This window comes from Fulmarus glacialis, unplaced genomic scaffold (genome assembly GCF_000690835.1).
Source record: "Fulmarus glacialis isolate BGI_N327 unplaced genomic scaffold, ASM69083v1 scaffold9538, whole genome shotgun sequence".
Lineage (NCBI taxonomy): Eukaryota > Metazoa > Chordata > Aves > Procellariiformes > Procellariidae > Fulmarus > Fulmarus glacialis.
In genome coordinates, this window is record NW_009230121.1 from 10,523 (window position 1) to 27,312 (window position 16,790).

The window sequence follows — 16,790 nt, forward strand, 5'->3', positions numbered from 1 at the left end:
AGGGCGAGGGTGACACTGGTGCCAGCGTACCCGAGAGGGAGCCCCGGTCCCCGGTGTAACTGCAGCGGGCGAGGGGGCTGCACCAAAGTCTGAGCCTGTTGGGCAAGTTCCCGCCAGCATAAAACTTTCGTGGGAGCCATAAAATGGCAGGGAACAAAAGGCGCCGATAAAAACGAGTGAAGGATGGGTGTGGGTTGAGGAAGGGCTAAGGCGGGAGCTGGCTCAGCCTAACGCTGGGCAGCAAGAGAATCATAAAAAGAATTGACTGTTTCGAGGTCTTGAAAAGGCTGTTGTGCCACAAAATAAACAGGAAGTGTCAGACCAGACATTTTCTGTCCAACAGAAGGGAAAAAAAAAGTTTTAATGCAAAGTTTAGTAAAGAAGTGCATCGGCTGTGCAAAGCATTAGCAATGGTGGAAAAACGCAGATTAAAGAAGTTTTGACACATCTATGCTTGTACATTTTTAGGTACTATCATTATTACTATTATTATCTTGCAACGAGCAGAATTTTAAATAGTTCCTAATAAAAAGTGTTAGAGGAAGGAAGGAAAATTATTAAATATCTATAATAGTGCAGTTTATTACACAAAGTTTGAATAAGAGAGGTATTAGTTTTAGGAGCTGTTTTCGTAAAAGTAGTACATTTTAAAATAAACTGATTGCATTCCTGTTCAAGTTACGGATGATGGGACAATAGAAGAGTATAAATAACACATTTTAATAATATTTGTAATCAGTAAATATGTTTTTCAAGGTTTAATGCACATTTACTTAGCAGCTGCATACTAATGGAAAAGAAAATAAAGCCTAGGAGACAGTTATGTTGGCTGTCATCCCTCTGCCATTTTCTCTCCTAACTCCTCTAAACATTTTTGAGTGCAATTCACCTTTCAAATATTCAGTCAGTCTTTACAGTTAGTCTATTTCTCTCCAGCTCTTAAATTCTGAAAGGGTTACAAGTTCACCTTCATAAGATTGATGAACCAAATTTAGAAAGAAAACTAAAAATATTTTAGGACTTTTAAATTTTTTTTTTATTTGCTAACTCTTAATTTTGTCTCATATTTGTATCAAGGAACCAGCTATTAAGTGCTTGATTTTTTTGAGTTAGGCTCCCTTTGTATATGTGTACCGTACATAATAATGCTGAACAGCAAGGACTGTTCGTGATAGCAATAGAAGTAAAAAAATTAAAGTGATTGCATGGCTTTGGGCAATTTATCTGTAAACCCACAACTTAAAGTATTTTCTTATCTGGTTTGGGGAGAAAAGGGAATAGGTGCTGGGATTATGTATATATTCTATAGCATGGGAATGTTTTATGATGTTTTTAAAATTTCTTGTCTGTCCTTCTGTTAGAGCTGTTTAAATTTACATTAATCCATTATTTAAAAAATAGCATGTTATAGCTGTAGCAGATTTTTATAAGAATGCAGACTTTTGTTTATATTGCATTAAGTTGATTACACAATACATTTCACTTGGTTTAACATATCTTTAAGGTGGCTTTATCTTGAAGATTAGTGTACTGCAAGATTGTCCTAAAGAAATGGCTTGTGTCCCTGAAAATATGCACAGGACACCCACTGCAATAGCTTATCCAAAGTGCAATATTTTATGGTCAAGACACAGGCAAGAGGGTGCTTAAGACCAGTTTAAGTAAGATCTGAAAATTTTAACTTGTCTGCATGTTATAATCAGATGGCAACAACTACAGATACCTTTGAACAAATCAGATCTCTGTAATCTATTGTAACACTGCTTTCCAAAACCTTAAAGATATCTTCTGTAAGAATTAGATGAACTGATATAAAGGATATATTCACGACCAACACTGGCAGTCTTTGTATAGTTGCTTAATTGACAATATTTAGAGGTCTGTTCTGAACTGAATAGATCTGGATGTAAGAGATGGACTATCTGTCAAAAAACGTCATTCTTGGGAGCTGCATCTTGTTGTATAGAGCACTTCTTTTTCCTTCTCTCATGTAGGATTGTGCTGACTGTTCTAATCCTTATGAAAATACAAACAGCAAGAGAATCCAATAAGGAGAAATACTCAGATTCATAATTTATCAGTGGTTTTATTTTCTTTCTTTTTTTTTTTTTTTTAGTTTTTACAAAATTCACAATGGCTCCCTACATCGAAAAGGGCTACATAGGAGCCCTGGAAAAATGTCTGACGCAATAAAGAGATATGGAAAGCTTTTAGAAATCCTCACGTTGATGAGGAAGAGGACAGCCATAGGGAGGGGTGAGGAGGTGAAAGTTCTGCATGCAGTTGCAGAAGGGGGGATTAGGTGGTTCAGGGTTTGGTTCCTTCACCCTGCTATGGTGCCTACCTCTCCATTTACCTTGCATTGCTCTCTCATGTTTTGCCCTTCTCAGTTCTCCTCTCATTTCCTCCACCCTCCCCCTTTTTTGTGTTCTGGAGAACTACCGAAAACAAAGTTGTAACCAGTGATTCCTTGAAGTTTCTCTTCTGTTTCAGCATGTATATATCTAAGAAGGTGTTAAAGCATCATTTCGACCCCCGTAAGGCTCCATGGGAGACATACCTACTATGCAAACTGCAGTGGGGTGAGGATGGCAAGCGTTGGATACACTGGGTCAGAAATGAGCATTATTACCATGCTGAAGTCTACTTCCTAGAGAAGATCTTTAAGATGAGAAGATCCAATAATTATGTCAACTGTTCCATCACCTGGTACTTGTCCTGGAGCCCCTGTGCGAAATGCTGCCGTAAAATACTGAATTTCTTAAAGATGCACTCAAATGTGAAGATAGACATATATGTAGCACGGCTTTATTACATAGAAGATGAAAAAAATCGCCAAGGTTTGAAGAAACTTGTGAGCTTGGCAGGAGTAAAGATTGCTGTCATGGAAATTGAAGGCAAGGTTTCCCGTACTTTGTGGGACTGGGAAGGGGTGAACTGGTGAACTTTGTGCATGGGTGAACCTGGTATGGGCTTGTTTCTGTGCCCAGTGTCCTGCCCAGCTTCTTTGGGGGCACATCCATCACCATTCAGTGACTGAGTGTCGCATCCAAAAAAAGATGTTCAAATATTGCAGGAGAAGGGGAACAGGACTCTTAGCAACCAGAACTGTATGAAAATTCTCCCTTGTTTAGAGACACCGTCCTTCTGTCACTCCTGAGGGAATGGGAGATAGGGTGCTTCTCCCTTGTCCTAGGGGACTAAATCCAGCTGCTGGGATAAGGGTGGCTGAAGGAGCCCTCCGCTGACAAGAGAGGGAAAAAAAAATGCCCAGAGAGAATGGCATTGGTTCCAAATACGGAGTGGACATCATCCATCAGCTGGCCTGTCCACGGCCAAGCTGTCTCTGTGTCATGGGCACAAGGAAGAGGTTAAAAAGTCTTGTTCCCTGAGCTTTTCTGGTATCTGAATAAACTCAGGTTAGTCATCTTGCTTCCATTTCTCCAGACTATAATTACTGCTGGAAAAACTTTATCCAGGGAGATGCTGATGATGATTCCTGGACTGTGGGCTTTCAATCAGAGATAACTAAGAATCTTTTGAAGCTCAAGGACATCTTGAAGGTTAGTAGACTCTGAGGGATAGGGGGAACCACATGAAATGATTTGCAGTCTGGGGTCACTGAGCTGTAAAGAGCAGGAAAGAAGCTGTTCATATCTACTTGGAGTTTAAAGAGTGCTGCAGCATGCTTTTGGAAAAAGTAATATAGTAAAATCATAGGAACTATCCTGTCCCATTGGGAGAGAAGCACTGTGGATTTTCTTCCACCATATTACGAAGCAAAGGCTAAGAGTGCAGCTTTTCTCCTTCAGGCTTCAAAGTGGGAAATCCCTTGATTATCAGCTGAAACTCCAGTCTCATCCCAGAAACCCTCCACCAGATTCCTTTCTAATCTGGATGTGAACATGGGTTTCTGTTCACTGAATGATGATAGTCAGCCACTTTCTGTCAATATTTGCAGTGGTCTGACACCCCCTCCCAGTCACTGGGCCCCTATGTACTTCATTGAAGTCCCTTCCAGATTTGATTCAGCAACTTCCCTGACTGGTCCGAAGGGTACAGTTTCTGTGAGATGAGAAAAACTGTTCAAAACCCAATGTCTGTCCCCTGGAAAAATCCAACCTTTGTTTTTGTTTTGTGCCAGACCTCCTGAAAGCCAGGAGAGAGAAGAGAGAGTGTGTTCACCAATGGTGCTGAAAGTTTGTGCCCCTGGAGACAAGAGACCCTGCTAGAATGAAGAGGTCCACATCCTTGGCCCAGAAGGACCGTGTACAAAAAAAAAATCTAGCAAAACTAATATAAGTTCTGCAGCATTTTGATTTCAATGTATTAGAGTTTTCTGACAAATGCTATTTTTAGTGAAACAGAGTGAAAGAAATCTACAGTTAAGTAGGTCATTGAACATCTGGGAAATCCCTTTTATATGGCATCTGTGGAAAAGAAATATTCTGGGCTATTACAAGTAATGGACTTCTCCTGCTATGTCCATTTCAAATCACAGCAAGTCTAAAGTGCAACTGTTAAAGGATCTAAATGTCATATTTTTATTTTCATTTCAGGATCTTCCATTCATAGAATCATAGAATTATAGAATATCTCAAGTTGGAAGGGACTCAGAAGGATCATCGAGTCCAACTCCCTGCTGCTCGCAGAACTACCTGAAACTAAACCATGTGACTAAAAGCGTTGTCCACATGCTCCTTGAACTCTGACAGGCTTGGTGCCGTGACCACTTCCCTGGGGAGTCTGTTCCAGTAACTGATCACCCCCTCAGTGAAGAACCTTTTCCTAATGTCCAAGCTGAACTTCCCCTGACACAGCTTCATTCCATTTCCTCCTGTTCTATCGCTGGTCACCAGAGAGAGGAGATCAGCACCAGGATTACCCTGTCCCAGGTGGAGAATCTGGCACTTGCTCTTGTTAAATTTCATACCATTGGTGATTGCCCAGCTCTCGAGTCTATCCAGATCTCTCTGTAAATCTTCTCTACCCTTCAGGGAGGTCACAGCTGCTCCTAGTTTAGTATTGTCGGCAAACTTGCTTAATGTACATTCGATTCCCGTGTCCAGATCATTTCTAAAAACATTAAAGAACACTGGCCCTAAAATTGAGCTCTGGGGAACCCCCTGGTAACTGGCCGCCAGCCTGATGTAACCCCATTTACTATAACTCTTTGAGCCTGACCCGTCAGCCAATTGCTCACCCAACGTATTATGGACTTGTCTAGCTGTGTGCTGCACATTTTATCCAGAAGAATACTATGAGAGACAGTGTCAGAAGCTTTGCTAAAATCCAAAACCACTACATCTACTGGCTTTGCTTGGTCAACTAGATGGGTGACCTTGTCATAAAAAGAAATTAAGTTGGTTAAGCAGGACTTTCTCTTCATGAACCCGTGCTGGCTATCACGAATCACTGCGTTGTCTCTCAAGTGTTTTTCAGTAACTCCCAGAATAACCTTCTCCATAATTTTACCAGGCACTGAAGTGAGACTGACAGGCCTGTAATTACCGGGGTCTTCCTTCTTACCCTGCTTGAAATTGGGACAACATTTGCCAGCTTCCAGTCAACTGGGACCTCTCCGGCCTCCCAAGACCATTAAAAAATAATGGAGAGAGGTCCCACGATGACATCAGTGAGTTCTTTCAGTACCCTGGGACAAATCCCATTGGGCCCCATAGATTTATGTGCATCCAGATGGAGCAGCAAGTCTCGAACAAGTTCGGGGTTGGCTGGGACTTTATCACCTCCCAGTCATGGTCTTCCAACACAGGGCTCTGGGGCTCCCAGGGCCCATCATTGGTGTTAAAGACAGAGGTGAAGAAGGTATTAAATGTCTCTGCTTTGTCTACATCCCTACTTGTGAGGTGACCGACCTCATCAAGTAACGGACCAATGTTATCTCTCATCCTCTACTAAGAGATTTCACCCACAGAAGATGGCCAGCTGCCTTACTGCTTGTATGTAGAAGATAACAATAATAAAATGTTGGTAACATTCCTCAGTTTTTAAAAGCCACCAATATCCTGGACAGACAGCTTGTCACTGGGAGTCTTGAGTATACTGGACAGTGCTAAATATCCCCGATGAGAAACTTCTGGATGTGGAAACGGAGGCAGGTAGCAGCCAGAATGGGGAACAGTGTCCCAGACCCAATACTCTGCTAACGTTGTTCTTCCTCTGATGTGGCCCAGTGGTGCACAGGCTGATGGGAAAAGGGTACTTAAAGAGGACTGATAAATTAGCACCGAAACAGTTGATTAATTCACTGTAACTTACTTCAGCTGAGGCATTTTGATGAAAACAGGCTATTTCTTTGACTCTTGAAAAATGAATCTCTGGCAAGAGAAGGTCAGGGTGCCAAAAGGAACCTCTCTGGAGACTTGCTGTCCTCTCGGCTAGCCTTGTCTCCTACCTCATGCTATGAAAAGGAACAAAAGTGAACCTAAAAACACAGAAAATGCCCCATTGGGGCAGAAAGCATAGTCCAGACACTGTATTTAATAGTGGAAGGAGGAGATGCTTTTTAGGGAGAACCCAGACAAGCCTGGCCACTGTCTGTGGTTCATTATGATCCAGTCACACTACCTCAATACCCACAATGACTGTGGTTGGGAACCCTGCACCTTCCCTTTAGTGTCTGTTTATGGATTTGTTATCATGAATTTCTCAGATCTCTTTTGACCCTGTCCTGCCACAGTTTACTGGGGCAGCAGATTCCAGAATTTCACAGCTTGTCATATAAATAAGTATTTGTCTCTGTTTTAAACTGATCAACTAATCAAAATAAGTGTCAGTTCTTGCTATACTAATGTCTCATAATTAATTGCTGAAACACTTCTCTGCATTTGAAAGACTGTGCTAGCCTAGAGAATTTTCCACTGGCTCAGTGGGAGCTATAGCATGTAACTGACAGCGGCACTTGGTCTTAAAAGAGCAGCTTAAAAAGTCCACAGATGCTCCATTCAACAGAAGCAAATCCTCCATCCACCAAGTGGTGTGACTGTGGAATGATAATTACAGTATCCATGGTCATTGTATTTCAGCAGCTCCACTCATCTGGCTAAGAGAAGTAAGAAAGTATTTTTATCCACAAGCCCGTCCTGGAACTGGACCACTAGACGTATCCACTGGAAACTCCTTGAAAAGCAAGGCATATTAGGCTGCACAAAGAACTGTAGGAATGCAGCTGTATCCCTTGCAATAGTCAAGCTGGTTTGTTTGCTCCTCTGTCCAGTTGTTTGCTCCTCTGTACTGTGCAGAGGTACAAGCCCTGCTGTCAGTACCGAGTGCTTGGGAATAGAACCTCTCTCCATCCCCTATTCCTGACACTAGGTTATTTTTGCAAGACTAGGATAAATATTCATTGACTTATACCCATTTTAGTCATTGAACTCTAAAGCTATGATTGGGTCTGATTCTTATCTCACTTGTATTGCTAATCTTTTAGTGTAGTCAATAGAATCACTCAGGGGTTTGGACCAGTCTAGCCTAAAGAGAATCTGGCTTATGGAAACTAAAAGATGATAACCTGTAACTCGCAAAATGGCAGCACTCCTCAATTAAGTAATGTCCACTTTGGTAGATGTGTCCTCTTGTTTAGATACGGGTCTTTACATCTTACAACTTCAGGATGCTTTCAAGAGGCAGAGAAAATTGATCACACAAGTTGTTATGGGGGGGAAGAGAAACACAGACAATGTGAAACTGCTAAGCTCAATTTATCAAGTGGACCAAGTGTCCCCCCTCAATATCTACTGCTGAAGGTCTTTGTGGCTAGTTGTTGGCACAGGTTGCCAGTCAAATGATATCATAATATACTTTCCCAGCAGCTTTGGGGATGGTTCTGTTGCTTGTTGATCCACCATCCATGCCAAGGCTCATTATGCTTAGCTCTTGTTTACATTATCCTGTTGGCCTTGGCTTACCGCGCTCAGCCCGTTTGCATTGTAACCAGCTCTTGGCCAAAGCAAGGCTGTGACATTCCTATGTCACAAGCAAGCAAGAACCCCAAATTGTTTTCACAATAAAAACTGAAGGCAATTGTTATGGTCTGTGTTTCTCAGAGCCCTGAGGGCATTAAAAAAACCTTAGTTGCCTTGACCACCCTCACTTGGGACTTCCACTGACACACTGCCCATAGATGGCCCAGGAACTCAATTTAAGCTCAAGCCTGTGCTATTAGTCCCTGCCTGAGCTATGGCGTAGGTGCGCTTGTCTGCATCTCTCACACCCATCCCTATGTCCATGCCCATGGCCAGCCATGGATCCTCTTGATCTGTTTCCTGACCTGTGAACTGATTTCCTGGGTTGACCTCAGACCTGTCTCAGCTCTGTGGACCAGCCCAGTGATCACTGTGTCTGTATGTGACCATGGTTGCCATCACAGGACCTGATCCTGACCTAAGGATTGACTTCCCAGGTGATCCTAGGACTTAGGATCTGCCTCATCAGCATGAACCTGCCTGAAAATCTGGACTCCTGGGGGATTGACTTCCCAGGTGACCCTAGGACTTAGGATCTGCCTCATCAGGATGAACCTGCCTGAAAATCTGGACTCCTGGTTGATCCTGGCTGCTAGCCCTGGGCCTGCCCTGCTCTCCTTTTCTGGGTACACTGGAATGCTCCCTGGCTAGCAAGTCTCCTTCCTTGCTGTCTGCTTTATCTTGCATTACTTGCCTCCTCATCCCATAGGGATGACTGGCAGTGTCTGGCAAGAGCTGCTGTGACTTGGTCACAGAAAATAGTGGCTCTGGATATCTGGTCAGTTGTCTATATTCTGCTTATCTATAATGCTATGATGAAATTTTTATTTCAAGCCACTCTTTTTGAGTCACATTTGCCTAGCAAATCAGTCTGTGGTCAAACAGTAAGCAAGAAGAGACCTCACATTCAGCTCAGTTCTCCCCGGGGGTGTGTGTGTGTGTGAGAACAAGGAAATGAAATACCAAATGCTGTATCTAAAGTAATAGTAAAAATAAACATACCAAATGAGACCTGATAGGCCAAATATCAATGATGCAGCTGAGCAATATGTCTCAACAGTAACTTAGAAATCAGAAGCCGTCTCTCTTGAACTGGCAGAGACAAAAGCCAGGTCATGAAACAGGAGAATACTCTTGTTGCTGCCATAGCTGGCTGGAGCACTGCCATTTAACCATGTGGCACATGCATATGAGGATGGGAAAAAGATCTGGGAGCTGAGGGGTGATGTTTTGTACTTGGATGTCTTGTAATTCTCATGTACAGAAAAACAGAAGGGCCTGAATCCAGTCCCAAGTGGCACCTCTATGGTCACTGCTAGTCCCTTATGCACTGTGGCCTTTCTGTTCCCTGCTTGAGGCATGTGACATTTTAGTCTCCTATGGACAGAGATTTGTGCTTAAACTCAGTCATTTAGGTTTATGGATGATATGTAGAGTAAGGTCTCATCCAGCACCCCATTCTGGCTACCTGGTCTGTTCACATCTTCTCCACCTCCAGCCCAAGCCAGTGTTCTGCAACACAACGTGGTGACTGCTCTCCTCACAGTCTGTTTCCTAACTGGACAAAGGTGCTGCTAGCTGTTGTCTCTCTCCCTGTAGCATCCCTGCTGAGGCTCAGATCTGTCAGGCGCTGAAGGGGTTGGAGCTCCATCACTGTTCTGGCTTGGACTTCTCCTTCAGCAGATCAGAGTTCCTATGCCAGCATGCTCTGTATGTGCCACCCCACCTGTCACTTGGTGGCATCCCAGAGCTCTGAACAGACCCAGGGAGCAGCCAGAGCTTTATCTTCCCAAAGTGACTTTGGAACCCTGGCTCAGCTCTGCTTCCAGATCTGCAGCCCCAGAGATGTGATGCAGAGCCACAGTGCTTTTGCACTGGCTTGTTTACGCTGCATCCATTGCTACCACAGATCTGGTTAAACCAAGAGCAGTTTTCCCGCCAAATGAAGTCTCTGTTCATCCTTGATCCTTAGCCATGGTGGTGGGAGGCAGAGGGTCTCAGTTTAAGTGCCTCTGATGAAGGGGGATTGTGGACTGGGCAGCAGGCTGTGGCAAAGGAGGTGCAGATGGATATGTTCCCCATCCTGCAGCCCTGCCTGTCTTACACGACAATCAGTAACTGTGTTAGCCTCCAAATCTGAGTGAACCATGACAGCTCAGATGGATTTTTTAATATAAGGTCTGCCCTCCCACCCTCATAGTTCCGTGCTACATCTTGATTCCCATCTCATTTGTTTTCTACTTCTGCCATCTGCTGCTCACAAACACTGCTTAGCCCCATATCCACCTTTTAATCCCTCACTTCTCTTAAGATCTACTCAGATGCAATGAACACAATCCATAACCATCACTGCGGCAGTGGCCTAAGCAACTGCTGGTACTGCTGACTGGCCTAAGCTTCAGTCTGGGAAAAGGTAGCTGGGACCCAGTGCTTCAGCTGCATTCCCTAAATCTCTTCCCTTGAAGGGTTATCTCACAGCTGTACCAGGTGTCCCCTGGACCTGCACCACATGCCGTGACTGTGCAAGTTCAAAGCTGTCAAGATTACTGATAGATGGTTCCCTGAATATTGTCCTGCCTCTGCTATGAGGAATATCACAAAGCACTTACTGCTGCTTAAACACGCAGGTTCCTATCTCACAGTCCTGCTCCACGCCAGTGACAGGAGAAAGAGCGTTAGCTGTGATGGAGAGACTATTTACATAGTAATATAGGGCCTGAATCATGAAGATCCTGGCAGAGCAACCCCGTATCTCTGGAGTCTTCTGAAGACTTCTTACAATACCTCTTTAGCAGCTTACCTGTGGATACCCAAGTAGGGTGGATTTCTAGCCTACCTGTGGACGTGAGATGGTGAGGTGGGTTAACCCTGGCAGGCAGCTAAGCACCACACAGCTGCTTGCTCTCCCCTCTCCCCGCCCCATGGGATGGAGGAGAGAATTGGAAGGGCAAAAGCGAGAAATCTCACGCATCAAGATAAAGATAGTTTAATAAGTGAAGGGGAAAAAAAGAAAAGATACCCCAAATGATGCAGAGGCAATCACTCACCACCAGCCGACTGATGACGAGGCAGTCCCCAAGCCACAGCAACTTCAGAAAAAAATCTCCCCAATTTTTATTGTTGAGCATACTGTTAGATGACATGAAAGATCCCCGTGGTCAGTTCGGGTCAGTTGTCCCAGCTGTGTTCCGTTCCAGCATCTTGCCCACCCCCAGCCTACTCACCTGGGAGCAAAGTCAGAAACAGAGAAAGCCTTGATGCTGTGCAAGCGCTGTTCAGGCAATAGCTAAAATGTTGGTGTGTTATCGACACTGTTTTGGTCACCAGGCTAAACCACAGCACTACACAGGCTGCTATGAAGAAAATTAACTGCATCCTTGATGGTGCCCAATGCTTGTAATGCCTGGTTCTGGCGGATGTTTTCTGCTTTTGATGGAGGTTTTACCTCCCACAGGAGCTACAGCTTACATGTGAATTTTGGGGAGAGTTTAACCATATGGTCGCCATTGAGCAATACCTGAGTGCTTGGAAAAGAAAAGCTCAGCACTGGAAGTTCCTCTCCCCAATTTTTATTGTTGAGCATACTGTTAGATGACATGAAAGATCCCCGTGGTCAGTTCGGGTCAGTTGTCCCAGCTGTGTTCCGTTCCAGCATCTTGCCCACCCCCAGCCTACTCACCTGGGAGCAAAGTCAGAAACAGAGAAAGCCTTGATGCTGTGCAAGCGCTGTTCAGCAATAGCTAAAATGTTAGTGTGTTATCGACACTGTTTTGGTCACCAGGCTAAACCACAGCACTACACAGGCTGCTATGAAGAAAATTAACTGCATCCTTGATGGTGCCCAATGCTTGTAATGCCTGGTTCTGGCGGATGTTTTCTGCTTTTGATGGAGGTTTTACCTCCCACAGGAGCTACAGCTTACATGTGAATTTTGGGGAGAGTTTAACCATATGGTCGCCATTGAGCAATACCTGAGTGCTTGGAAAAGAAAAGCTCAGCACTGGAAGTTCCTAGAGCTGCTCTGAACACTCTGTCCGGTACGAGTGATAGGAAGGGAACAGATGAATCATTGCTTTCTCTCAAGTGAAGTTCACCTGGTTTTGTTGCCGCCCTTGCTATTTAAAAATGTGCCAGTTGTGATGACTGTATGCCAGACTTAGCCTCTCAAATGGCGTATGGACACCCTGATGTCCACCGGGTTTGGGGTACTTATTGTTCTGCCAAGTGCTTTGACACAGCACGTGCATTGAAACAAAGAGTTAGAAAAGAGGCAAAATCAGAAACATAAATATATAGAACTTCTGTGATGGGAAGTAGTGTGAGATGAGTGTAGAAGGACTGCTTAGAGTAGAAAATCATAGTCCAAAATATGTTCACTTGCAGCTTTTCTTTTTTCACACTAACTCCTCATGAAATATGTTTGATCCACTCCTCTGATTTCTATAACCTCACCAGTTAATGTGAAAGAATTGTATTACAAGGATATTAGGGTGTTTTGTTTAACTAAAAAAAATCAATACTGAAGTAAGGACACAGGTAAGTCCTTCCCACTAACCACCTGTTCTCCTTGCGTGGGTCAGGGCTCTGCCCACACAGCCTCACTGGATGCCATTCCACTTCGTTGTTCACAGTCAGACTCATAAACCTCACCCAGTAGTAGCAGGGCGTCATCAGTTTTCTTAATCTTTTACATTTTAGTCTCCACGTATGGGAACTGAACAAGAGTTGTTGTTCACAGTCAGATTCATAAACCTCACCCAGTAGAAGCAGGGCGTCATCAGTTTTCTTAATCTTTTACATTTTAGTCTCCACGTATGGGAACTGAACAAGAGTCTCAGTAAAGTATGATGATGCTGTGTAACCTGCAGAGGAAAGGAAAGCAAAGGTGCTGGGAGAGATAAAAAGGCCATGGTAGGGTGTGCTTATCGGTCAGAGCTGTAAACTCGTATGCTGCTAATGATGTGTATTTGTGTATCTACAAGCTGGTTTTTATATCGATTATTGCATTATTATGCATACATATATATGTAAATATCTGTGTGAGTGTGTGCTCATACATATGTACTCATACACACACAGAGACACGTTTTAGCCCTTTTTTAAATTTGAAGTTCACAGAGTAAATCTCAAAAGGCTCTGTGTGTTTTTTCCTTCCATAAAAATGTAGATATCTACTGAGAAAACTCCATTAAATCCAAACAAACATACAGTGGATTTTCCTTTTACTGTCAAATATGCCAGCAGCAGAACACTTGAACTAACACAAAATTTACCATTACAAATTAAGCCCAGGAGGTGGACATTGAGACCTAAGCCTCTGTGGCATAAACCCCAAGCTTTTAATCACATTTAAGTTTTGCCTTCCCCCTTGTTTCCAGTCTTCCATTGGGAGATTCTCACCTCTTTCCAGTAGATCATTCAGCCAGAGAAGAGAAAGCTCAGTATGTGTAAATTCTCAGAGATTTGCAAATTAGGATCTTGGCTGATTCAAACCTTGTCCCTTTTTGTATTCTATGATGTCTGATCTAACTTCTGTGCTCCTCTTTTTTCTCTCTAACCTGCCTGTCTTTCCTAATTTCTTCCATATGTTTCCATTTCTATGACTTCTACCTCAGTCCAAATTTGTGTTTTATGCTGAATAAAATTGTTCAATGTGACGCTGGAGTTGGTGTTACCAGATGTACATCTTGGGTTTCAAGTGCCAGATAAGCCAAAAGACATTTGAGAAAAATTGCAAACTATGTGCCTGTCCTCCTGAGACACAGCTGGCTCAGTGAGATAAATTAGGGAAGTGGTACATCCAGTAGACAGCACTACTGTAATACCGTCATGCTGCAGGACTGTTATGCTGAAATCTGTTTCCTGGGAGACATCTGTAGGGAGCTAGCTCTGTCCGCCTATCACCTAGTGCATACCCTGGAGTCCCTCTGCAAAGTGTTCTGAAGGAAGTGTGAAGTTGCTAGATGATTACCCCCGGTGAATCTGGTCATATGTATACAGCATGGCTCTACTACCGCCAAAGGGAATATTATCGTGAAGGTCTAAGGAACCTGGTGGCTAAAGGAGTCATGAGTGAGTGTATGTCCACCATTCTGTGTGCCCTTTGCTGTGTATGTTCCTCAAAAATGCATTTATGTTCAGGAGATATGCATATGAAGGTGGTGGTTATTTTTAAAAAAATCCATTTGCTGGAGTGGGTGAGATATATTCGGATGTTACCAGTAGCTCAGCATTATAAACCGCCTTCACAATTATCTCTAACATTATCTTAAGCAACTTCTATAAGGGGAGATACTTGACAGCATGAGAAATAGAAAAAAATATTTTGGTCACGTCTGTTTGAGTAATATGAGGTCCTACCCATATATATGACCCTTGCTACAGACACATAGCAACTTAAAGGCATAGAGGATTACTGCTGTTTGCTCATAAAGGCCAAGAAACAGTTTTCCCACCCAGACATACGACCCTTCTGGAGGTTATCATCATCCTCTGAAGCACTGAAGTTTGGTCCCCATAGACAGGATGAGCAAGGTCTTCTAGAAGCATGAAAATTCACTTGTGTGGTAACCTTGTCTTTCTGATTTTGCTAGGGTTAAACCAACTGCCAGATTTGGAAGGGATTCCTCCCCTCACATTAGGCTGGCAGGAACGACAGAATGGCATTTCCTTTTTTTTTTTCTTTTGGTTTTCCACCATCTCATAGAGCACATTCAGCTTCCTGGAGACAACTGGAAATGTTGCATTGCAAATTCCCTGCTTCCACTTGGACTCATTTTTTCTTTCTCTGATTTCTGTGGCGCATTGCTGGTTTTATACCAGGAACTACTGCTACTGAGCACTGCTGCTAATCAAGCCATTTCTTGCAGATCAGACTAAGCATCTCAAAGCCTAATTTACAACTGCATATTTGTAAATATATACTGCAGAGAGAAGGAAACGAAGAGAATACTATAGTATCAATGCATTTCTGGCCTTACTGAGTATCATGTCCATGAACTCAAAAACACATTAGTCAAATGCTTTTTTATTTGTTTCAAGAAGTCTGAGTTGATCCCATTCACTCTTCTTAAGGTATGAACTAATGCAACCACCAGGGAACAATTCTGTGCTGTGAAGTGAGTGGTGACGCTGCAGCAGAAGAGGCCCTGAAGGCAGATGCTGTGTTGGCCCTGCGCTGCCCAATAATCTGCCATGATTAGCCTTCTCCTTCGCAGAGGAGCTTGCCAGTGCCTGAATCCCTTCTCCCTCTGTACTCCACCATTCACGTTCACTTCTGCTTGTTCTGTCCTTGCAGGAAATTGAATATTTTTTGACAGTAGAATATTGAGGGCTGGCCTCAGAGAACACAAATAAATCACTCCCCTAGCTTTACAATCCCAAGTCAGACTTGGCATTGAGGAAGGCAATGGCTTTGTCCTCAGGGAGTGCACATTACTGGACGATGGCTCACCAGAGATCCATTTCTGCAGCTTGCATCAGGCCACAAAATAATTGTGTCACAAAACCAGAGGAAACTGTAAGTGATAGCGACTGATCAGCACTGTCATCTCTAGCTAAGCCGTATGAAGAATTCTTTTGTAATCGCTTTGCTCTGCAAGCCAGTTTTGGGTGTGTCAGTCAGAGGAAAGCTTCTCACTAGCAACTAGCATTGTTTCACTCATTTTTCAGATTAAATGGGAAATACTTTTTGCTGCATCTTGTGTGAGTTACAGAACAGATCACAGGAAGGTGATGCCCAGCTCATAATGCTGAGCAGATTTCTCAGGGCACTGGAAAAAGCCTATTCTTTTTACCTCAGGGTGCTGATCTGTCATGACCAATAGCGTCTGCAGATACTCACCAGCTGGCTCAGGTCTTGCTCTCAGGGTGCCCACGTGAGTACAGAGCTCTTCTCAGTTGTGAGGTTTCATAAATATCTGGGTGTCCCCCCACAACAAGATGTCCACTGCCATAGCTCTCCTGGATGCTGGGCAGCTTGCTTAGAGTTAGCCTGAGAGTGTCTGCCCAGTTGCTGACCAGAGCTGTAGATGTGTCCTCACAGGGTCTTCCTTGCTTACCTGAGGACCCAGGTTCAAAGGTGTATGAGCGGTCCTTGGAACTCCACAGAACGGTCCCATGAAGGGAGATGGCAGTAACCATCACCACCTGCTGGAGATCCATAAAATCACAAGCTTTTGCAGATGATGTCTTCTGTTTCCCTCTCTCCACCGGGTTCTGCTCAACTTTCTGATGATAGCTGGTGCCAGAAAAGTTATCTGCCATGCCAGAGCTGTGTGACTTGATGCCATTTGTGTAGATGCTCTTTCTCTCTTGGTGCATCGGAGTGACTAGAGAAGAGTTGCTTTTCTATTCTGGGGCTAGTGGTAGTAAAGAGATATAATTTCTGTTCTGCACTGCAAAAAAATGGCTCACCTGTTAATTCCAGCTTCTGGCAGGCAACCTGTCTACACCCCCAGATCCACTTCTGAATGGGACTCACCCTCTTTTGCAGTCTTTTGCTGCCAGGAACTTGCTTTCGGTTTCACCCAGTGGGGCAGTGTATTTGCATAAGAGCAAGACACCGTGAGGAAATAGTCACGTAAGCAACATTACTAACGTCCAGTGTTCACTCTTCGGGAATAGAAACTGAAACAAATGTAAGACTAATAAAGGGACATCCATCACCCAAGGGGCAACAGACAAACCCAGAAATATCCATGGCTGCTGTCACTGATAGGGGTAAGTACATGTATGTGAAAAGCAGGGCTACTTCTCCATATTCAGTGTAGATATTTGCTGTAGTTGTATCTGAGGAACTGGTGA

At 43.7% G+C, this 16,790-nt stretch overlaps 1 protein-coding gene across 1 annotated transcript; it reads left to right on the forward strand.

The window, feature by feature from the left end:
• Positions 1–2,494: 2,494 nt before the first annotated feature.
• On the forward strand, positions 2,495–2,944 carry LOC104081376 (C->U-editing enzyme APOBEC-1-like). The gene has a single exon (XM_009584103.1). The coding sequence runs from the start codon at positions 2,495–2,497 to the stop codon at positions 2,942–2,944; it is 450 nt and encodes a 149-aa protein (XP_009582398.1).
• Positions 2,945–16,790: the final 13,846 nt, after the last annotated feature.